This window comes from Emys orbicularis, chromosome 2 (genome assembly GCF_028017835.1).
Source record: "Emys orbicularis isolate rEmyOrb1 chromosome 2, rEmyOrb1.hap1, whole genome shotgun sequence".
NCBI lineage: Eukaryota > Metazoa > Chordata > Testudines > Emydidae > Emys > Emys orbicularis.
Window position 1 is genome coordinate 51,912,929 of NC_088684.1, and position 23,427 is coordinate 51,936,355.

Below are 23,427 nucleotides of genomic sequence, written 5' to 3' on the forward strand. Positions count from 1 at the left end.
TTTCTCCACACCAGTCATGATTTTATAGACTTCTATCATATCCCCCCTTTAGTCGTTTCTTTTCCAAGCTGAAAAGTCCCAATCTTATTAATCTCTCCTCATACGGAAGTTGTTCCATACTCCTGGTCATTTTTGTCGCCCTTTTCTGAACCTTTTCCAATTCCAATATATCTATTTTGAGATGGGGCGACCACATCTGCAATCAGTATTCAAGATGCGGGTGTACCACGGATTTATATAGAGGCAATATGATATTTTCTTCCGTATTACCTATCCCTTTCCTAATGATTCTCAACATTCTGTTCGCTTTTTTGACTGCCGCTGCACATTGAGTGGATGTTTTCAAAGAATTATCCACAATGACTCGAAGATCTCTCTTGAGTGGTAACAACTAATTTAGACCCCATCATTTTATATGTATAGTTGGGATTATGTTTTCCAATGTGCATTATTTTGCATTTATCAACATTGAATTTCATCTGCCATTTTGTTGCCCAGTCACCTAGTTTTGTGACATCCCTTTGTAACTTTTCGCTGTCTGCTTTGACTATCTATCTTAACTATAGACTTAACTATCTTGAGTAGTTTTGTATCATCTGCAAATTTTGCCACCTCACTGTTTACCCCTTTTTCCAGATCATTTATGAATATGTTGAATAGTACTGGTCCCAGTACAGACCCCTGTGGGACACCACTATTTTTCTCTCTCCATTCTGAAAACTGACCATTTATTCGTACTCTTTGTTTCCTATCTTTTAATCAGTTATCAATCCATGAGAGGACCTTCCCTCTTATCCCATGGCAGCTTACTTTGCTTAAGAGCCTTTGGTGAGGGACCTTGTCAGAGGCTTTCTGAAAATCTAAGTACACTATATCCACTGGATCCCCCTGTCCACATGCTTGTTGACCCCCTCAAAGAATTCTAGTAGATTGGTGAGGCATGAGTTCCCTTTACAAAAACCATGTTGACTCTTCCCCAACAAATTATGTTCATCTATATGTCTGACAATTTTGTTCTTTACTATAGTTTCAACCAGTTTGCCCGGTACTGAAGTCAGACTTACAGACTTGTAATTGCCGGGATCACCTCTGGAGCCCTTTTAAAAAATGGGCGTCACATTAGCTATCCTCCAATCATTTGGTACTGAAGCAGATTTAAATGATAGGTTACACACCACAGTTAGTAGTTCTGCAATTTCACATTTGAGTTTCTTCAGGACTCTTGGGTGATACCATCTGGTCCTGGTGACTTATTACTGTTTAATTTATCAATTTGTTCCAAAACCTCTTCTAATGACACCTCAATCTGGAACAGTTCCTCAGATTTGTCACCTAAGAAGAATGGCTCAAGTTTGGAAATCTCCCTCGCATCCTCAGCCGTGAAGACTGATGCAAAGAATTCATTTAGTTTTTCCACAATGGCCATATCGTTTTTGAGTGCTCCTTTAGCATCTCGATCATCCAGTGGCCCCACGGGTTGTTTAGCAGGCTTCCTGCTTCTGATGTACTTAATTTTTTTTGCTATTACTTTTTGAGTCTTTGGCTAGCTGTTCTTCAAATTCTTTTTTGGCCTTCCTAATTATATTTTACACTTCACTTGCCAGAGTTCATGCTCCTTTCTATTTTCCTCACTAGGATTTAACTTCCACTTTTTAAAGAATGCCTTTTTGCCTCTCACTGCTTCTTTTACTTTGTTGTTTTTTTCACACTTTTTTGGTTCTCTTACTGTGTTTTTTAATTTGGGGTATACATTTAAGTTGAGTCTCTATTATGGTGTATTTAAAAAGTTTCCATGCAGCTTGCAGGGATTTCACTTTTGGCAATGTACCTTTTAATATCTGTTTAACTAACTTCCTCATTTTTGTGTAGTTCCCTATTCTGAAATTAAATGCTACTGTGTTGGGCTTCTGTGGTGTTTCCCCCGCCACAGAGATGTTAAATTTAATTATATTATGGTCACTATTACCAAGCCGTCCAGCTATATTCACGTCTTGGACCAGATCCTGCGCTTCACTTTGGACTAAATCAAAAATTGCCTCTCCTCTTGTCGGTGCCAGGACTAGCTGCTCCAAGAAGCAGTCGTTTAAGGTGTTACGAAACTTTACCTCTGCATCCCATCCTGAGGTGACATGTACCAGTCAATATGGGGATAGTTGAAATCCCCCATTATTATAGAGGCTATAAAAATAAAAAGCTCAACTCTCCTTTTGTTCTGCAAATGCTTCCAATACTTAATGCTTCCAGCTCAAACCATGTAAAATGTGCCCAGATAACATGGTTATGAACGCCCTATAAATGCCTGTAATATTGTATGCTCTACACTTAAGCATTTTTTCAAACTCATAATTTCCTTTGCAAGGATACGTGCCATATTTTAGTACGTATGAAATATACACAAATGTATCTTCCATTCCACCCACACCTGTAGGTTACTGTGTGTTTCCTTTTGATTCATGATATGTAAATCATTATTATTATTATTATTATTATTTATTATTATGGATTTGGTTTATGTTGTGTGCTTCTTAAGCCTTACAAAAACTTATAATGATAACACTTCAGGAGGGAAGCTTCAATTTGTTTATGCTAAATATTAGTAATTACAAATTTTTTAAAAGTTGCCGTTTGTTTTAAGTATCTATCCATGTAACCAAAAAGTTGTAATTTTTCCACTAGTGATGCAACACTTGGCGGCGGGGGAAGCTTCCCCTTGGAGAGGCTAGTCCCCTGCCCTGCCTCTTCTGGCCAAGGCCACGTCCCACTTGCTGCTCTCAGCCCCCGCCCCACCGTGCTGAGAGCTAGGTCGGGGCCATGAGTGGGTGGGGGACCTGAGCTCAGCCGGGGTCAAGTTCTTGGCCGGGACCGGCAGAGCTCTTGACCCTAGCTGAAGCCCTGAGCCTCTCCCCTATTCTGCCCCTTCCATCTGCTCAAGGTCCAACCCCGTTCTGCCTCTTCCCCCGTGGCTCTGCCCCCACTCCACCTCTTCCCTCCAAGGCCCCCCGCTCCTTCTCCTCCCCCACCCTGCTGCAGCCCTGAAACCGGAAAAGCTCTGTGCCCCCGCCAGGGCCCCAGGGCCACAGCAGGGAGTGAGAGTTCCTCCAGCCCCGGGGCAATGGCGGGGGAGATTTTTCCGAGTGTCCCAAATCCACCACTGTTCCCCTTTCCTGGCCGCCTCCCCCAGCCTCAATTATGCATCACCCATGATGCAACAGTATTTAAATACAATCTTTTTCTTTGGGTTTGTGTAATGGGATGCAAGTCATACCTTAACTATCCATTCAGGTTTTAATGGCTCTGAGAGGTAGAGGACCTCTCTGACAATGCACCTTTTAAAAATTAAAGATTAACTTTTGAGGGGGCACTTAACATGATAGCAAATTCCATGTAACGGTGTTTTAACTGTTATCTTAATGTAACTGTGGACTCCTCCAAATACAGTATTTTAATATTATATTCATTGTAGAAATATTAAGAAAGATAGTCATTTCAAAGTGTGTGTTTTTTTGTTTTGTTTTTTTTTGTTTCCAGATATTGTATTCTTGAAAAGAAGAGAATGAACCTTAAATTCTTGGACCACAAAGTGTAGATTTGCTGAAGTTTTCTAATGAAGAATGGCAACCCCCTACGTTCCTGTTCCTATGCCTATAGGAAGTTCCTCTTCCAACTTTACAACAAACAGAAACCAAAGAAGTTCTTCCTTTGGGAGCATCTCAACAAATTCAAATTCTTCAAAAGGGCAGCTGGAGGACTCTACCATTGGTAGTTTTAAAAAGATGAGTGTGCCTGAACAGATTGGCTCCACGTCATCTATATGTAGTAGCCCACTTGTTAGGACTAAATTTACAGGTGTGGACACATCTATTGAATACTGTACTCAGCCTATGGAAGATATTGAGCAAAATACAGACTCTGGGAGTTGGGAAGATCGACCTTCTACACCTACCATACTGGGGTATGAGGTGATGGAAGAAAGGGCAAAATTCACTGTAAGTTTGTTTCAGTGAAGAGCAGTTCCTCCTGTAAAGATAATGGGATCATGAATTCTATTTCATAATGCTTTTCATTTAAATAATTAAACCTTCCATTCAAGGATCTGAGTGTGTTACAAACTTTAATTTAGCTTCAAAATACTGCTGTGAGGTGTCAGAGTAGTTTCCCCATTGTACAGATGGGGAAACTGAGGCACGTAGGTTTTCTTTCCCAAAGTCTCAGACACTCTGCAATGGAACCCAGTTCATTGCCTTATAGATTCCAAGGTCAGAACAAACCACTGTGATGATCTAGTCTGACCTTCTGTATAACACAGGCCCATTGAACTCACCAAAAATAATGCCTAGAGCATATCTTTTAGAAAAACATCCAGTATTGATTTAAAAATTGTCAGGGATGGAGAATCCATCACGAGCCTTGGTAAATTATTCCAATGGTTAATTAAATTACTAACTGTTAAAACTTTACACCTTTTTTTCCAGTTTGAATTTGTTTAGCTTCAACTTCTAGCCATTGGATCATCTTATACCTTTCTCTGCTACACTGAAGAGCCCGTTACGAAATATTTGTTCCCTAGGTAGATACTTAAGACTGCAATCAAATCACACCGTAACTTTCTCTTTATTAAGATAAATAGACTAAGCTCTTTGAATCTCACTGTAAGGCATGTATTCTGATTCTTTAATCATTCTCGTGGCTCTTTCTGAACTCTCTTCCAATTTATCAACATCCTTTTTGATCGTGGTCACCAGAACTGGCCACAGTATTCCTGCAGCAGTCACACCAGTGCCAAATATAGATATAAAATAACCTCTCTACTCCTATTCGAGATTCCCCTATTTATACATCCCAGGATTGCATTAGCTCCTCTGCCCACAAAAATAAATTGGGAGTTTATGTTCTGCTGATTATCCACTGTGACCCCCAAATATTTTTCAGAGTCACTGCTTCTCAGGATAGTCCCCCAACCAGGGAAATGTGGCCTGCATTCTTTGTCTGTAGATGTATATATTTACATTTAATCTATTAAAAGGCATAATGTTTGCTTGTGCCCAGTTTACCAAGCAATCTAGATTGCTCTGAGTCAGTAACCTGTCCTTTTCATTATTTACCACTACCCCATTTTTTGGTGTCATTTGCCAACTTTATCAGTGATGATTTTGTTTTCTTCCAGGTCATTGATAAAAATGTTAAATAGTGTAGGGCCAAGAACCTATCCTTGCGGGACAGACCTGGAAACACACCCACTCGTTGATTCTTTCCCATGTACAATTATATTTTGAGACCTGCCAGTTTTTAACACATTGAATGTTTGCCATGTTGATTTTATATCATTCTAGTTTTTACTCACAATGTGTGGTACCAAGTCAGATACCTTACAGAAGTCTAAATATACCCAAACTTGTAAATTCATCAAAAAAGATCCCAAGTTAGTTGGACAGGATCTATTTTTCATTAAACCCTTGTTGATTTAAATTAATTATAATACCCTCTTTGTATTCCTATTCAGGTCCTGTATCAGCTACTCTATTACCATAAGACCATCTTTCCTCCTTTCAGGTCAGAAATTCCTTGGAAAAAAATACCAAGCAAGTGATAGAATCATAGCTATCAGGGTTGGAAGGGACCTCAGGAGGTCATCTAGTCCAACCCCTGCTCAAAGCAGGACCAGTCCCCAACTAAATCATCCCAGCCAGGGCTTTGTCAAGCCTGACCTTAAAAACCTCTAAGGAAAGAGATTCCACCACCTCCCTAAGTAACCCATTCCAGTGCTTCACCACCCTCCTAGTGAAAAAGTCTTTCCTAATATCCAATCTAAACCTCCCCCACTGCAACTTGAGACCATTACTCCTTGTTCTGTCATCTGCCACCACTGAGAACAGCAGAGCGCCATCCTCTTTGGAACCCCCTTTCAGGTAGTTGAAAGCAGCTATCAAATCCCCTCTCATTCTTCTCTTCTGCAGACTAAACAATCCCAGTTCCCTCAGCCTCTCCTCATAAGTCATGTGCTCCAGCCCCCTAATCATTTTTGTTGCCCTCTGCTGGACTCTTTCCAATTTTTCCACATCCTTCTTGTAGTGTGGGGCCCAAAACTGGACACAGTACTCCAGATGAGGCCTCACCAATATGGAATAGAGGGGAATGATCACGTCACTCGATCTGCTAGCAATGCCCCTACTTATACAACCCAAAATGCAATTAGCCGCCTTGGCAACAAGGGCACACTGTTGACTCATATCCAGCTTCTTGTCCACTGTAACCCTTAGGTCCTTTTCTGCAGAACTGCTGCCTAGCCATTTGGTCCCTAGTCTGTAGCAGTGCATGGGATTCTTCCGTCCTAAGTGCAGGATAAGTAGCTATGGGAGAGATTCTTCATGTTTTAATGTCTGAAAGATAATTTATCCTCTTTAAAACCAGCATTAAAACACTGACATGTTTTTTATCTTTATAGCTGTTAAAGAATTTGCTAAAATGCCAAAACTACATGTTTTGTAGCTTTTTGTTTTGCCAGTGTTAGCCTCTTTAAAACAGATCTGTTGTGTTCCAAACACTTCAGTATGAATGCATGAACAATAAGCTGCAAACAATCATGTCTGGCATCTCATGTCAAAATACCAACTTAACTGTTCTGAAAATTATTTACGGAATGTGTGGAATAGCTGCCAGTTGTAATTCCTTTGACGTCCCATTTAGAACTAAACAGATGAAGAAGACATTTACTTCAATGGATGTTGTTGAGGCACTTCATTGAGACTTCACATTCCTAAAGATTGTGACTTCTAAGTGAAAAAAATCACTTGTGGTTAAGAGGCCAATGTGACATAATGTGTACAATTTCCTAGTAATGGTCAGGAAAATAATATTAATCACAAAGCAAGTAGGTGCAAATTAGATGGGGCTGGAAATTGGTGAATGGAGTTTTTTTCTCTATCTCTAATTCAGCTTCAGTTTCTTCCAGGTTAATAGTGACTGGAAGTTAATGCCATCAGACACTTACAAATATATTTTTAAAAATGAAAATTATGAATCTCTTTGTAAGAAGTTTTTTCACTTATAGTATTTTAAAGGAAGTTAACATTTATTTCAGTGACTTCATACATTTCTCAACTTTTAACATTATCCTCGCTATCATTCCAAAAAACACATTAGCAAAATTATGTCACATATAAGTTAGTTTTTAGGTTTCTAATAAACACGAGCTTCAAAACTGTGGTGACAGAATGAATGGTGCTGTTATGCTAACAAGTAAGTTTGGTCTGAAAAGATGCTAACAGTGAAGTTGTTATAAGAACAACCATGTTCACTTCAGCTTCTTTTAAAATACAAAGATAAAATCAAATGCAAAAGGACGAAGTAAGATATAAATAAATGCCTCTATTCTGTAACACTTAAGGTCGTATTTAATTAATATAAATATTTACAGGATCGGGGCCAATTTTTTTTTTTTTTTTTTTAAATACAAACATGGAGAGCTTAACAAAAGAGGGGCTTGGCTTTGGACTACAATAAATCTTTTAGTTTGGGAATCCTATCATATGTGCTCCAGGTATTATATTTACACTGATACTTAATTTTTCAGGTTTGTTGCTCTTGCTGAATGCCTTGCTTCTCTTTTCTATAACTGTTGCATTTGAAAATGTATAGTGGGGAACTATTCAACATCTGTGTTTCATATTTTCAATAAATAAGTAAAAACCGAGTTATACCTGTATAAACTATGAGCATTAAGTAATAATTGAATCAATCATTGATAGGTCACATCAGCAATCAGACCTGTGAAACCTTCTTAAAACCAATAAGGCACAGAGGAGGAAGAGGGAAGGGGAAGCTCAATAGAAATAGCTTTTTGAAAAGTTTTTTGAAAAGTTACCAGGAAGACTTCCTTGCAGTAGTGGTCAAATACTTTAATATATGGTATTCCCTAAAATATAAATAGCCTTAAATTTCTTCTTTTTATAGTTTTTGGAATTCAATGACTCCTGCAAGAGTTGCTTTGAAAAGTTAAACTTCATTTTTATTATGGAACACTTTGCTGCTAAAATTTAGTATAAATTTATTGAAATACTTTACTGTTAAACACTTGGTTTCATGTAGTAAGGTGGCTAAGCCAAATGATTATTTTAAAAATATAAATCTTTTGTGTCTAGCACATAAAGCAATGCAAGTAAAGTTGTAAACCAATTATCAGTTGGAAAACCCGACATAAGTCTTGGAAGATTTGAGGGAAGGGAGATTTAAATGATGATAATCTTGGAAGATGTTGACCCAGAAAATATTCGAGACGTGGACAGAGTCATTATTTTCTGCATATACGTAAGCGGTCTGTCTTTTTGCAGAACTCTGACTGCAGAACTCTACAGTCTTTTTTAAATGGCTCTGTGGACTTGTTCTTTTATGCTTATTTAATTGCTTGGTGGCAGAGCATTTTCATAAACTGCAGTGTAAATCTCTGAACATGTTGAAAACACAAACCAATTGTCAGTTATAGTATATACAGATGAGTGATTTTAGCTTTCGTAACCTACAGTTCTCCATCCTTATGTTTCATCACATCAGCAATTAGTTTGTATCGGTGTCTTGGTTTTACAAATGGATCTTGTATCATTAGTCTGAATTACAAGATAAGATCTTATATTTTTAAACCACTGTACAATGCAACTTACACAGAGAAGTGATTTCTATCAGTCTCAATGCTTCAACATATAGAGTTCTATACTCTAAGAAAGTTGGGGTTTTTTTTAAAGCTAATTAGTGACTATAATAAACATAGGGTATGTCTGTGCAGCAAAGAAAAACTCACAGCTGGCCTATGCCAGCCAACTCGGGCTCACAAGATGCTGGTCTGTTTCATTGCAGTGTAGACTTCTGAGCTCGGGCTGAGCCCAAGCCTTAGGACCCTGCAGGGTGGGAGGGTCCCAGGGTGCTCGGGCTCCAGCCCAAGCTTGGAAGTCTACACAGCAGTGAAACAGCCTCGCAGCCCAAGCCCCACAAGCCCAAGTCAGCTGGCATGGTCTAGCCACGGGTTTCTCTTTACTGTGTAGACATATCCATAAAGACCTGTTCATAGATGTGTTTTTGTATTTTCTTTTTCATATCATTCTGTGTATTTATTTTTAAACCATAGTACAACTGTCTACAATTTTACCTTTATGAAGGACCAAATGAGCAAAAAGTAGTCTAACTCTCTGAGAATGATTCACATAGATTTCCCAGAATTGAGAGTTATTAGCTACTGAGACTATAGCGGAAACTGTATTTACCAGTAAATGAAGAATTTGCTATAAAAAACTTGAAGTACTGTAAAATTTCTTATACAAGGGGGAAAAGATGGTTAAGAAAAATGTATGAAGAAGCAGAGTATGTATAGGATATCTCTGGGGGAAGAATTGTTTACAATTAAAATTCCAGAAATTTCTTGCTTCTTGTCAATTTAACCAAGGAGCTGTATCAGCCTATACTGTGCAAAAAAACCCCCAATATTAACTAAGCTTTTCATTATTTTTCCTTGCACTGGGAAATCAAGGTTGTAATCTTGGAGTACTGGAAGTATCTTCACATTGTTTTTACTAATAAACTCATGAGTTCTTGATTCACTGTAGATCTTCATGTACTTAGCTACTGTATATTGTAGATCAGTGATACTCAACTTATTTTCTTTTGGACAGTGTTTAATATTTTCTATATTATAGCACCTCTTTAGCTCCATGGTATTCATGCATTTTTCTATACCATTATCTCTACCTCTGTCACGTTTTTTCCTGCCTCTTTCCTCTCCCCCATAACCAAATGAAAGGTGGAAGAATACTCCCCTGTTGACTGCAGGGAAGGGACAATCTTGAGTAGCCTGCAGGGGGAGTACACAGTGCATGGGAAGAACATGAAGGTTCATGCATGCGTGGGAAAGGGGCTTCCACCCCTGAGGTCTGTTGCCTTGCCATTGGGTTGGGATGCGGGAACGAGCTAGTCAACTGGTTCTCATGGAAGCCCAACTCTCCTATTTAGACTTCCCTGGGCTTTTCAAAAGCCTTTTCTTCCATTGTGGATAAGGCTAAAAGGGACCAGCTTTCAAAGGTAAGTGAGACCCAGGTTTTCACTGGTGGTCTTTTTGCTATGGGGAAAAATGGGAAACCTGAAATCTTCAGACTAAGGTCCTCCCTTGATAACTGTTGCCTCCCATGCAGGAGTAGGTAGAGACATTCAGAAGTCCGTTGAGTCCCAAAGGTGGGCCTACCTGGGTCTATCCCAAGTTATTGGTTGTATGTTGGAAGTCCTGAACACCAAACTGGACCCACTTAAATACCTGGTGTTTGAGAGATGGGGAAGGGGCACATTAGTGTTGAAGTTGTGGCATGCTGCTTAAAATCCATCCTTTGTGCCTATTGTTCATTTGCCTGCATGTCCTGATCAAGTGGGGTTGTTGTGATGTAATGACACCACATCTGAGTCAAGTGATCAATTACTATAATTTTGATACTGTCAGCTCGGTCACTCTGAACTAGTATGTACATTATTGGCTGGTTTGTCATGTTCAGTCACTTGGGAGGACAAAAACTACCAGGCTGAATAAAAATGTAAGCCAAAACAGTGATTGTCTTTTTGGGGAGGTGGGGGTAGTGGAGGGGGGTTGTCCTGCAGTACCTACATGTGTGAGTATGTGCAACCAAGTTTTCAAACCATTATCCAGTGCAGATCTGGATCTTTTAGATGATACAGAGTTCAAAATTAATACTGCCCCAGAGCCTGCTTGGTAGCATCAATGTTATGTTTAAGAGGGAGATTGGTCTCATGGATCAGTAAAAAGTAAAGCTGGAATACAGGCTAATTCCAACAGACCTAATTAGTTATAGCATGTTTTATTGATGTATCTTTGGTAACAGAAGTTTCAACTTTGGTGGAAAATACTTTGGAGGAAATCCTGGCTCCATTGAAGTCAATCAGAGTTTACCACTGACTTCATTGGAGCCAGGATGTCACTCTTTGTTCTTAGAGAGAAAGGAATTTCCCTTTTTTTCCCCTTCCCTTTCCAAGTCAGTCTTCCTTTCCTTAGTTTCCCCTTCATGGTCAAGGCATGTTAATTTCCATTTAAATGTTATGAGAGAACTTTAAAAAACCCTAAATTTAAATCTGTAGAATACCTTTAGCTAATATTTTTGGTTAAACTTTTTTCATTTATATCATCCTTCCACTTTCTCGAACAGGAGAGTGGTTATTTCAGCCTTCCAATCATTGAACTATAATAGGAGGATGCACTGTTTGTACCCTTTTCTGAAGCCATGCTATTGATTTTTATATAATAGGTTTACAAAATACTGGTAAAGAGAAGTCCAGAGGAAAGTTGGGTGGTTTTCAGAAGGTACACTGACTTCTCCAGGCTTAATGACAAGGTGAGTAACAAGTTTAAACTGGCAAGATCTCAAATGATTTTGTGTGATCTATTTCTTTTGTTTCCTTTATTTCTAACTTTGCTTATCTTATGTTGACTTTTCTACATCTGCTTTTGCTTTTGATTTCTTTGCACATATAAAGGATTAGTTTGTTCATACTAATGACTGGAAAACACTGGGATTTGTCACTTTTAGAAAATTCATGGAATTTATTTTTCAAGTGAAACTGTTTTAATGCTTCATAATACACTGTATGTACCTGAATGCAGGGTATTTAACTCTTAATAATTAAACACTTGGATAGAAGTGGGGTAAGACTATCTAGTTGTCTTACAAGAATGATAGAGTATTTATCTAGCCTCCTCATCTTCATAGTGTCTCCTAATGCAGTAGAATTGTATTGATCGACGGTTAGATCTGATGCTCCTGATTTATATGAGCTCCAAAAGTATTACATATGTTTATGGGAAATGCTAGTCTTCTGTATTTGTCTTCAGAGACTTGGGAGTTAATAGATTCCATAAGTATTGATTTTTTTTAATTACAAGAAGCTGATATAAAAGTAAAGGCTAGTACAGGAGAGAGCATGTATAGGCCAGCAACTTAACTTTGAACTTTATAGAAATAATATCCTTTTACAGTGAACTTCTTGTGTTTCTGCTGGACAAGTTTGTTCAGTGTTTATAGAACACAAATAGTGGGATACGTGAAAATTTAGGAGAATGGGAGTCTACAAGGAGAAATTATATTTTCTCTTTATTCTCAAGAATATCTGCTTAACATTTTGTCTTACTATTTGACATTTCTATTGCTTCTTCAGTATGTTTATTGATGTTTCATTTTTATATTTCTAAACACATTGTAATTTGTCTTTTCATCCTTGTTACATTTTTGTTCAGTTCTTTCTCTTTGTTCTTCTTCTCCTGATCTAACCAATCAAGAGATTATTTAGGCACATGGACCCAAAAAAGCATGGGTGCAATAACGGTTATAAACAATGTCTTGGTTATTGTCTTGCAACTTAAGTAGCAACTTGCACATAGCACATATACAGTGTTGCCGTGGAGTCCTTGTGTCTGTTATTGGTTATCCTCTAGGCCACCTGTATAACGACAGGTGTCAAAATACAATAGAATGTTTAAACTAGAAGACCACTGTACATGAATCAGTTTGTCTTCCTGGACAAATTTCAGAGCCTCAACTCCATCTTTCTCATTCTATGCACTGCTTTGGCACTAGCTAAAGCCTGATCATACCCTCTCCCTTCACATTTTCTCTTTCCTTGGCTGTAGTGTTGGTGGTTTCAGTTCAATTGCTAGTAGCCTAGTCATCCATCTAACAATTAACATTTTGTTAGTCCTGTCAAGACAAAGGCCAAGAATTGATAAGCATAGAGATTTAACTCAACACTCTTTCTCTCCAGGTCAAAACTGATTTGTTTTGGTGGAGAAGCTTAATCTTGTTTTGTAGATGGGGGACTGAAGGCATTTTTTGGATGCATTACAAAAAAAATGTTACTTAGTTAGGATATAGGTTGTCAAAGTTGGAAACTAAGACTAAACTGTCACATGATATTGTCATGCGAGTTTTGTTTGGATGAGTGTGAGTGAAGGCCATTAATATAAAGCCTTTACTTTGAAGTTCCTAGTTTTTTGTCAGCATCATAACATAATAAAGATATTTTGTTGGTTTTAAAGGGAAAACTATCGTAGTGGATTTTTTTTGTCTCATTCCACTTGCAGAATTTCACACCTTTCCAATGAGTACTTTCAAAAGTTTTTTTGGCGTAATTTGGAATTTTTCTTTATAATTTTAATATGTGAATCCTCTCAAAGTTTTAGGATTAAAGTACTTTACAGCAAGCTAAATTGGTACTCTAAGGATATACGAGACTTAAAAGAAGCAGAGAGAAAAAGAAGTCTGTCCACTCATATTTATAGTTGTTTACTCAGTATGTATTAATACTAGTACTGTGCTCTTTGGATATCTGAGCTAAAAGGCTATACATGCAACAGGGTTCAAAAGACATGATGCAATACACAAATCAGCTTAGGCTGTGGATTGGGATGATGGCAGAAACCAGAGATAGTCACAGGTGTATGTAGCCTTCAGTTTTCTAGCAAGATAAAGATAACATTACACTTATAAAACCTCTGACCTAGGTTGATACTGAGATTCATGAGATAGTTGTAATTTCCCTGAAGTTAAAAATGAAGGTTTCTATTTGAAATACATGTGATATTTATCATAGAAGTAGACTGTTAGGCAATATTTTTTGCTTTTATCATGGAATAGTTTTTAACTGCTTACTGCACTGAGTAATTGATATGTCTGTAAGCACAGAGACAGATCTATCTGCAATAGTGCATAGGTGAATCATATTGAGCACCAGGGTTTGGATAAAGGAATCTGCACAACTTTGAATGTGTGTATATAATATCCACCATACCCAATGTCCCTTTGTTCTGGGCCCACCTCATGCTTATATCTCTGTTTGGAAAGCACATGCAACAAATAGGGTTGCCAGACATCTGGTTTTCGACCGGAACGCCCGGTTGAAAAGGGACCCTGGCAGCTCTGGTCAACATGGCTAACAGGGCCGCTGAAAGTCTGGTTGGCTGCAGTGGCCAGTGCTGTGCGGCTCCCAGAAGCAGCTGGCATGCCCCTCCGGTTCCTAGGCGCAGATGCAGCCAGGAGAGCTCCGTAGCTACCCCTGCCCGTGGCACAGGCATGGCCCCGAGCACTCGCTCCACAGCTCCCATTGGCCAGGAACCACAGCCAATGGGAGCTGCGAGGGTGGCGCCTGCGGACAGGAGCAGCGTGCAGAGCCCCCTGGCCGCCCCTGCGCCTAGGAGCCAGAGGGACATGCCATCTGCTTCTGGGAGCCACCTGAAGTAAGCACTGCCCAGAGCCCCCACACCCTCCCGCGTGCACCCTACCCCCCTGCTCCAACCCTGATCCCTCTCCCGCACTCTGAACCCCAAAAACCTCATCCCTGGCCCCACCCCAGAGCCCTCCCACCCTCCCACAGACCAACCCCCTACCCCAGCCTGGAGCCCCCCCTCCCACACTCCGAATCCCTCACCCCACGCGCCAGCCTGGAGCCTCCTCCTGCACCCCAGAGCCTGGAGCCCTTACCTCCTCCTGCATTCCAACCCCCTCCCCCAGCCCAGTGAAGAGCGAGTGAGTGAGGGTGGGGGAGAGCAAGTGACTGAGGAAGGGGGGATGGAGTGAGCGGGGGCGGAGCCTCAGAAAAAGGGCAGGGCAGAGAGTGGGGCCAGGGTGTTCGGTTTTCTGCAGTCAGAAAGTTGGCAACCCTAGCAACAAATGACCCCTTGTGATAGCTCAAATTTATTTTCAGTTCAAGACCATTATGCATGGTTTAATAAGTTTGATTTTGGACAGTCAGTTCACTTTCATATTTCATTTTTATATTTGGGTAAAATAGTGTAAAAGTTATTTCTGACACTTCAAAAACATTTCATTGCTGTGTGAATATGCCACAAAATATTTAGCACTGGGATTTTTGCTGGATCTGTGTATCTTGAAATGTTAATGCTCTGTGCCAGAAGTATGTATGTGTCAAAATTGATTTTGATTGGCTGGCCCGAAAAAGGGATGACTTGCATTCCTCTGGGTTTGTAATGGCTTTTATATATTTTATTTATATAGCACCTTTCATCCCAAAGAATCCTAAAGTGCTTTACAATGAAATGTTTGATGCTGTAATACTTTAGCATTTGCACAGTGCTTTATAACTCATAAAGGTATACAAAATTAAAGCATCAAAACACAAAAGTGAGGTGGGTAACTCTTTCCATTTTTCAGATGGAAAAATCGAGAGGTCAGTTGACTGCCAAGGGCCAAACAATGAATGGCAACGCTGTGATTAGAAACTTACACTATAGTGTGGATTAGTCACTTTATGTATGCCAAATATTCATGTTGCTTGAGTTAATGGTGATGGAAGGGAATTTCTGATTATTAAGGGAAAAGCTGATTAGTGGCTTATCTAATTCAGTATTTCAGTAGGTACACTATTTGTAGTCTTCCTTCATTTGTCTTTGGTTTCTATTTCAGTTAAAAGATATGTTTCCAGGCTTTCGATTGGCACTTCCACCAAAGCGCTGGTTCAAGGATAATTATAACCCTGACTTCCTGGAAGATCGACAGTTGGGGCTACAAGCATTCCTGCAGAATTTAGTAGCTCATAAAGACATTGCTAACTGGTATGTGACTGTTTTTTTCCCCCCATGTACTCTAACACCTGGAGTTGGCCTCGCTAGGCTCTAACAAACTAGCCCATCTATTTGAGCAGTAAGGTATGGAATTTTGTTGGCATTTTGATGGCTTATGCTCTGCAGTCAACCATTATATAGATTTTACTGCATCTTTTTAATCTCTATAAAGAGGAAATTGTGGTATATTCTATTTTAGATGGTTAATTAAAAACTGCACATTTAAAAAAAATTAAATGCAAGACAAATCACAAGGCATGTTTACTCTGAGATTATTTCTCTGTGCTGAATACAGAATTAATAAATGGCTTTTAATTTATATTGGAATGAGACGATGTTAGGCTTTCACAGTTTTATGGGCCTACAGTACCACACCACAATCACTTCCAACAATGTGCATAAATTTGAGATGTTTAAAGTTATGTAACTTAGTATCACTATGCAAGGTAGTTTTATCAGTGGTATAACAACAGGAGTATTTCTATATTCTGGTTTTTCATAATACAATAAAAATTTTCTAGAGTCCCACTGATACGAGACTTTTGAATTGAGGATAATTATACCCTCTTCTTGTGAAGCAAAAGTAACTAACAAATAAAATTTTAAGATTTCGTGAGGGAGTAATTGGGGAAGGAGAAGAGATTGAAGTGGGTGCTGGGAGGGAGAAGTACAGATTAGAGAGCCTCTGCACAGTAGCCTACATTGAAACAAGGGGAGTCTCTAAAAGAGAGGGAAATGGTGTCCATCTCTTTCACCCTCTCAGGGCTTGCACTTAGAAAGGAACCACCAAGTTGCTTCCTTAGACTGTATGAATGTTATCGTGTGCTTTTCCCCTCAGCCCTTCATAGCTAAAAAAGCTGCCTTTTTATCTCAGGTTAATTAATATGCCTTAGCTATCTTGAGATAAAAAACGCAGTGAAGACCAGGCACTTCAGTTTTACCAGGAGGTAAACAGCCCTATGCCCCTGCCAGCAGTTAACCATGGCAAGTTTACCTCATGCTAAAACTGAAGTGCTTTGTCTTCACAGTGTTTTTTACCTTGGGATAGGTAAGGCATGTTAATTACCCTGAGGTGAAAAAGGCAGCTTTTTTAGCTTTGAAGACTAGCCCTTAAGGCTTGTCCACACTTGAAATGCTACAGCAGCACGAAGCTGTAGCACTTCAGTGTAGTAGACACTACCTGTGCCAATGGGAGGGCTTCTCCTGTTAGTGTAGGTAATCCACCTCTCTGAGAGGCGGTAGCTAGGATGACAGAAGAATTCTTCCATTGACGTAGCGCTGGGAGTTAGGTTGGCTTACCTACACCACTCAGGGGTGTGGATTTTTCATATCCCTAACCAATGTAGGTAAGCCAACATAATTTTCTAATGTAGACCAAGCTTAAGTCTCCTTACCATAAATGTCTTTTTGCAGAGAGTACAAAAATATTTATTGTGTGTTTGACTGGAAGGCATCTTGTTCCAAAATCTTTTTTGGGATTGGTCCTAACTACGTGACTATTTGCATGATAGCTGCATTCCTCCAAAAAAATGGAACTGTTGACCAATAGGAGAAGGCTTGTTAGTTTAGGAGACAGCACTTTCACAGAAGCTGGATCTAGCTATGGAACTTGCTCCCAGAAGAGAATGCTCATGGCCCTCACCACTTTCAGAACTAAATGCAAAACCTTTTTGGCTTAGTTTTTCCTCAGTAAGTTCTTCCTACATAGATCCTGATGAGGAGGGAGTGTTAAACTAATCAAGCTATTCATCAAGCTGGGAAGTAAGACTTATTTCTATTTTTAAATAGTTGAGTGGTATTCAGATTGTAAGGCGGTGGGTACCATTTAAGTACTTAAATTGGCCACTATGATGGCTGTATTACAAGAACCTGAATAAAATAGCTTGTCTGCAATCCAATTTTGTGCATTCTGTAGTATGCTGTGCATTCTGGGATACATTTTGGTCCAGAATCCATGGTATTTGAATTGACTGTTGGATCTTATGTTTAGAATGTGCATGTTTATAAAAATGCTCTGAGACTTGTTTGAGAATGTATGCGTGCACAATTAAACAGTCACATTCTTTTTTTCAACCCCACCATCATGAAGAAATTGAATACAAAACCCTTTACTAAAAGTGTTTTTATATGAAGTAAAATCAGGAAATTTAGTTATGGCTCTGACAACTGTTACTTGGTCAAATTGTACATCTGTCTTTAAATTCAGTGTGTGTTTTGTGAATCTCTTGTGTTTTAGAATTGCCCTTACAGTTTTGCTTGCCTCTAACTGGTTGAGTCCCACAAAACTGCAGCACTGGTTATTATGCTGTGCAAGAGTCTCTTAGGCCTTTTCTACACTTAAGAGTTTTATTGAGGTAACTATTTTAATTAAGAGTGTGGCTTTAAAAAACAAAAACAGAATAATTACACCAGGGAAAGCTCTAGTGTGCCTGAAGTTTTACTGGTCTAAAGGAATAGCTACACCATATAAAGTGCCTGTATATTGGTATAACAGTCCACACTATGGGTGTTGTACTACTAAAACTGTATCTGTATAGTTACGGCGGTACAACTTTCTAGTGTAGATAAGCCCTTACTCTGCTGCCATGCATCTGTAGATCTATCAAGGGTCTCACATCTCACAATGACTCTCATATTTAATAGGTCTGTCATGCATCTTAGAGATAGACATGTTCCATTACAGGATATCCTGTAGCCTAGTGGAATGTATCACAAGCCAGGAGACCAACTGCTGTTAATGTTTCAGCACACTTCACAACCCATATTAACCAAGATCTTATGTCCTATCAAAGGGTGGTAATTATTATTCACACATTTTACATGTAAGATACCTGAAAAATTGCACAAGATCACATCAGGCAGAGCAGGAATAGAAATTCAGTCTCAAATATGACAGATCCACTTGGCCATGCTGACTTTCAGAAGGAATATGCCAAATGATGAGGTATGACTCTACTCCCAACACCAGGAATCCGGTACTTAACATTCCAGTATTGTCTGAGAGATGTGTAACTACTGGAAAACTATGTGACATGTCGTCTTCTAGAGGTTTGTCCATAACTGAAATGGAAGAAATTTGTGCTGTGGCTTTTAAGGTCATGGGCTTACATCCTGCTGATGACCCATATTGGAGGTTGAGCTCTCCACCTACAAAACTTAACATACTCCTGCAAATCCATGTAATAGGGAGAAAGGAGTCTAACCTGCTAAGTAGGGGACTCAGCTGTGCTTTGTTCTTCAGAGGCAGCAGCATCTTTCTTGTCCATCCACCCTACCCTAGGGGGAGTCTTAAAGGGAGGCACTCAGTTTCCTGCTGTTCAGATTTATAGAATAGCTTTACACATGTGCTTGCTTCCTCTGCCTCCCCTGCCCACTAGATACGGCATAATGCAGCTCCGTCTTTCACTTGGCACTGCTGCCTATTTCTGTTGTATTGCCTGCTTACAGATAGGTAATAGGACTGGAGGGAGAGGGAATCATGTTGTAACAGCTGGCAGGAGAAGCAGAGGTCCTTCCAGAGGGATTAAGAAGGTGAAGAAAGCTACAAAGGGAGAGGCTGTTCTAGATTTGATTTTTGACAAATAGGGAGGAACTGGTTGAGAATTTGAAAGTGGAAGGCAGCTTAGGTGAAAGTGATCATGAAATGGTAGAGTTCATGATTCTAAGGAATGGTAGGAGGGAAAACAGCACAATAAAAATAATGGATTTCAAGAAGGTAGACTTTAGCAAACTCAGATTGATTTTATAGAAGTTGATTTTTTAGAAATCGATTTTATACAGTCGATTGTGTGTGTCCACGAAGCTCATTAAGTCGGCGAAGTGTGTCAACAGTACCGAGGCTAGTGTCGACTTTCAGAGCATTGCACTGTGGGTAGCTATCCCATAGTTCCCGCAGTCTCCGCCGCCCACTGGAATTCTGGGTTGAGCTCCCAATGCCTGATGGGGCAAAAACATTGTCGCAGGTAGTTCTGGGTACATGTCGTCAGGCCCCCCTCCCTCCCTCCCTCCGTGAAAGCAACAGCAAAAAATCATTTCTCGCCTTTTTTCCTGGGTTACCTGTGCAGACAACATACCACGGCAAGCATGGAGCCCGCTCAGCTCACCGTCACCATACGTCTCTTGGGCACTGCTGACAGACGCGGTACTGCATTGCTACACAGCAGCAGCTCCTTGCCTTCGCAAGTTAGCAAAGACGGTTAGCAGTTGTACTGCACCATCTGCCGCCGTCTCCTGGTTGCTCCTGGCTGACCTCGGTGATGTCGGTCAGGGGCGCCTGGGCAGACATGGGTGCTCCTGGCCGACCTCGGTGAGGTTGGTCGGGGGCGCCTAGACAAAAAGTTTCGTCTAATGGAGATTCAGTCCTGCCTGGAATATCATGCCAGTTGGAGGCTTCTGCCTCAGGCTGCTCTCCCAGCCGGCAGCACCGCGTGGTCGCACCTACCCCAGCCTACCCCTTGCTCCCATGGCTCATGAAGCCTGGACAGTAGTAAGGAGCAGTTCAGCTATAATCTGAACAAGTGTAGAATGTGCCTTTGGACGTTTAAAAGCTCGCTGATGCTGTTTGCTGACTAGGCTGTTTGCGATTAGATTAGAAGAGCACAGCAAGGCGCGCTGCACATCACAGAGGCTTTGAAAACCAGTTTCATGACTGGCCAGTCTTCGGTGTGACAGTTTTGTGTGTGTTTCTCCTTGATGCAAACCCACCCCCTTTGTTGATTTTAATTCCCTGTAAGCCAACCCTGTAAGCCATGTCGTGTCTCGCCCCTCCCTCCGTGAGAGCAACGGCAGACAATAGTTTTGCGCCTTTTTTCCCGCAGACGACATACCACGGCAAGCATGGAGCCCGCTCAGATCACCGCGGCAGTTATGAGCTGTAAACACCACCCGCATTATCCTGCAGTATATACAGCACCGGAAACTTCAACAGCAGGCGAGGAGGCAACGGCAGCGTAGTGACGAGAGTGATGAGGACATGGACACAGAGTTCTCTCAAAGCACGGGCCCTGGCAATTTGGACATCATGGTGCTAATGGGGCAAGTTCATGCCGTGGAATGTGATTCTGGGCCTGGTGGGCATAGTGTTGCAGGTCTGGGATGCTTCCCAGTGGCTGCGACGCTTTCGCATGCGTAAGGGCACTTTCATGGAACTTTGTGACTTGCTTTCCCCCACCCTGAAGCGCAAGAATACCAAGATGAGAGCAGCCCTCACAGTTCACAAGCGAGTGGCGATAGCCCTCTGAAAGCTTGCAACGTCAGACCGCTACCGGTCAGTCGGGAATCAATTTCGAGTGGGCAAATCTACTGTGGGAGCTGCTGTGATCCAAGTAGCCAACGCGATCACTGAGCTGCTGCTATCAAGGGTAGTGATTCTGGGAAACGTGCTGGTCATAGTGGATGGCTTTGCTGCAATGGGATTCCCTAACTGTGGTGGGGCGATAGACGGAACGCATATCCCTATCTTGGGACCGGACCACCAAGGTAGCCAGTACATAAACCGAAAGGGGTACTTTTCAATGGTGCTGCAAGCACTGGTGGATCACAAGAGACGTTTCACCAACATCAACTTGGGATGGCCGGGAAAGGTACATGACGCTCGCATCTTTGGGTACTCTGGTCTGTGTGAACGGCTGCAGCAAGGGACTTACTTTCCAGACCAGAAAATAACCGTTGGGGATGTTGAAATGCCTATAGTTATCCTTGGGGACCCAGCCTACCCCTTAATGCCATGGCTCATGAAGTCGTACACAGGCACCCTGGACAGTAGTCAGGAGCTGTTCAACTATAGGCTGAGCAAGTGCAGAATGGTGGTAGAATGTGCATTTGGACGTTTAAAAGTGCGCTGGCGCAGTTTACTGATTTGGTTAGACCTCAGCGAAACTAGTATTCCCATCGTTATTACTGCTTGCTGTGTGCTCCACAATATCTGTGAGAGTAAGGGGGAGACGTTTATGGCAGGGTGGGAGGTTGAGGCAAATTGCCTGGCCGCTGATTTATGCGCAGCCAGACACCAAGCTGTTAGAAGAGCACAGCAGGGCACGCTGCGCATCAGAGAAGCTTTGAAAACCAGTTTCATCACTGGCCAGGCTATGGTGTGAAAGTTCTGTTTGTTTCTCCTTGATGAAAACCCGCCCCCCCCTTGGTTCACTCTACTTCTCTGTAAGCCAACCGCCCTCCCCTCCCCCCTTTGATCTCCGCTTGCAGAGGCAATAAAGTCGTTTCAAATTCATGGATTCTTTATTAATTCGTCACACAAATGGGGGGATAACTGCCAAGGTAGCCTGGGAGGTGTGGGGGAGGAGGGAAGGACAAGGCCACACTGCACTCCAAAACTTATTGAATGCCAGCTTTCTGTTGCTTGGGCAGTCCTCTGGGGTGGAGTGGTTGGGTGGCCGGAGGCCCCCCCACCGCGTTCTTGGGCGTCTGGGTGAGGAGGCTATGAAACTTGGGGAGGAGGGCGGTTGGTTACACAGGGCTGCAGCAGCGGTCTGTGCTCCTGCTGCCTTTCCTGCACCTCAACAATACGCCGGAGAATATCAGTTTGATCTTCCAGTAGCCTAAGCATTGCTTCCTGCCTCCTCTCATCACGCTGACGTCACCGATCATCTTGATCCCGCCATTTCTCCTCTTGCTCCTGCCACCTGTCCTCACGTTCATTTTGTGCTTTCCTGCACTCTGACAGTGTCTGCCTCCAGGCATTCTGCTGGGCTCTTTCAGTGTGGGAGGACTGCATGAGCTCAGAGAACATTTCATCGCGAGTGCGGTTTTTTTCGCCTTCTAATCTTCGCTAGCCTCTGGGACGGAGATGATACGGGGAGCATTAAAACATTTGCAGCTGCGGGAGGGAAAAAAAGGGAGAGTAGTATTTAAAAAGTCACATTTTAGAGAACAATGGGTAGACTCTTTCACGGTGAACCAAGCTGTTAACATTACATAGCACGTATGCTTTCTTTACAAGGTCGCATTTTGCCTCTTACATTGAGGGCCTGCCAGTTTGGTGTGAGAGATCTCACACGCAGGGCCGGCAGGCAACAGAATTTGGCTTGCCGGCAGACATGGTAAGCCACAGTCTTTTGGCTTCTTTAACCTTCATAACATGTGGGGATGGTTTCAGACAACAGCGCCCTCATTTCCCATACCAAGCACCCATTGGGTTGGCCATTTAAAATGGGTTGGCCATTTAAAAGGAGGGGCTGCGGTTTTCGGGTTAACGTGCAGCACAAACCCAACTAAAACCCCACACGCACACACCCAATTCTCTGGGATGATCGCTTCACCCTCCCCTCACCGCGTGGCTAACAGCGGGGATGATTTCTGTTCAGCCACAGGCAAACAGCCCAGCAGGAACGGCCACCTCTGAATGTCCCCTTAATAAAATTCCCCTATTTCAACCAGGTGACTCTGGGAGTACATTCAGGAGAGCTTCATTGAGATGTCCCTGGAGGATTTCCGCTCCATCCCCATACTCGTTAACAGACTTTTCCAGTAGCTGTACTGGCCGCCAATGCATCCCAAATCTTCAGGGCAAAGTAATCATTAAACACGCTTGCTTTTAAACCATATATTATATTTACAAAGGTACATTTACCAGAGGTCCCTTCTCCGCCTTCAAGGTCCAGGAGCCCACCTTGGGTGGGTTGGGAGGTTACTAGATCCAGGGTGAAAAACAGTTCCTGGCTGTCGGGGAAAATGGTTTCTCTGCTTGCTTGCTGTGCACTATCTTCAACCTCCTCCTGCTCATCATCCTCCTCATCCCCAAAATCCACATCCCTGTTGTGTGAGATTCCATTGATGGAGTCCACACACAGGGTGGGGTA

At 41.6% G+C, this 23,427-nt stretch overlaps 1 protein-coding gene across 1 annotated transcript in view; it reads left to right on the top strand.

Moving 5' to 3' along the window:
- The first annotated feature begins 3,531 nt into the window (after positions 1-3,531).
- Positions 3,532-23,427, top strand: part of SNX16 (sorting nexin 16) — a 31,821-nt gene continuing 11,925 nt past the window's right edge. Inside the window, exons 1-3 of the mRNA XM_065399186.1 lie at positions 3,532-3,986; positions 11,289-11,375; positions 15,456-15,604. Of these exons, the coding sequence (XP_065255258.1) occupies positions 3,612-3,986; positions 11,289-11,375; positions 15,456-15,604 (611 nt within the window). The 5' untranslated portion in view covers positions 3,532-3,611. The remainder of the gene's footprint in view (positions 3,987-11,288; positions 11,376-15,455; positions 15,605-23,427) is intronic.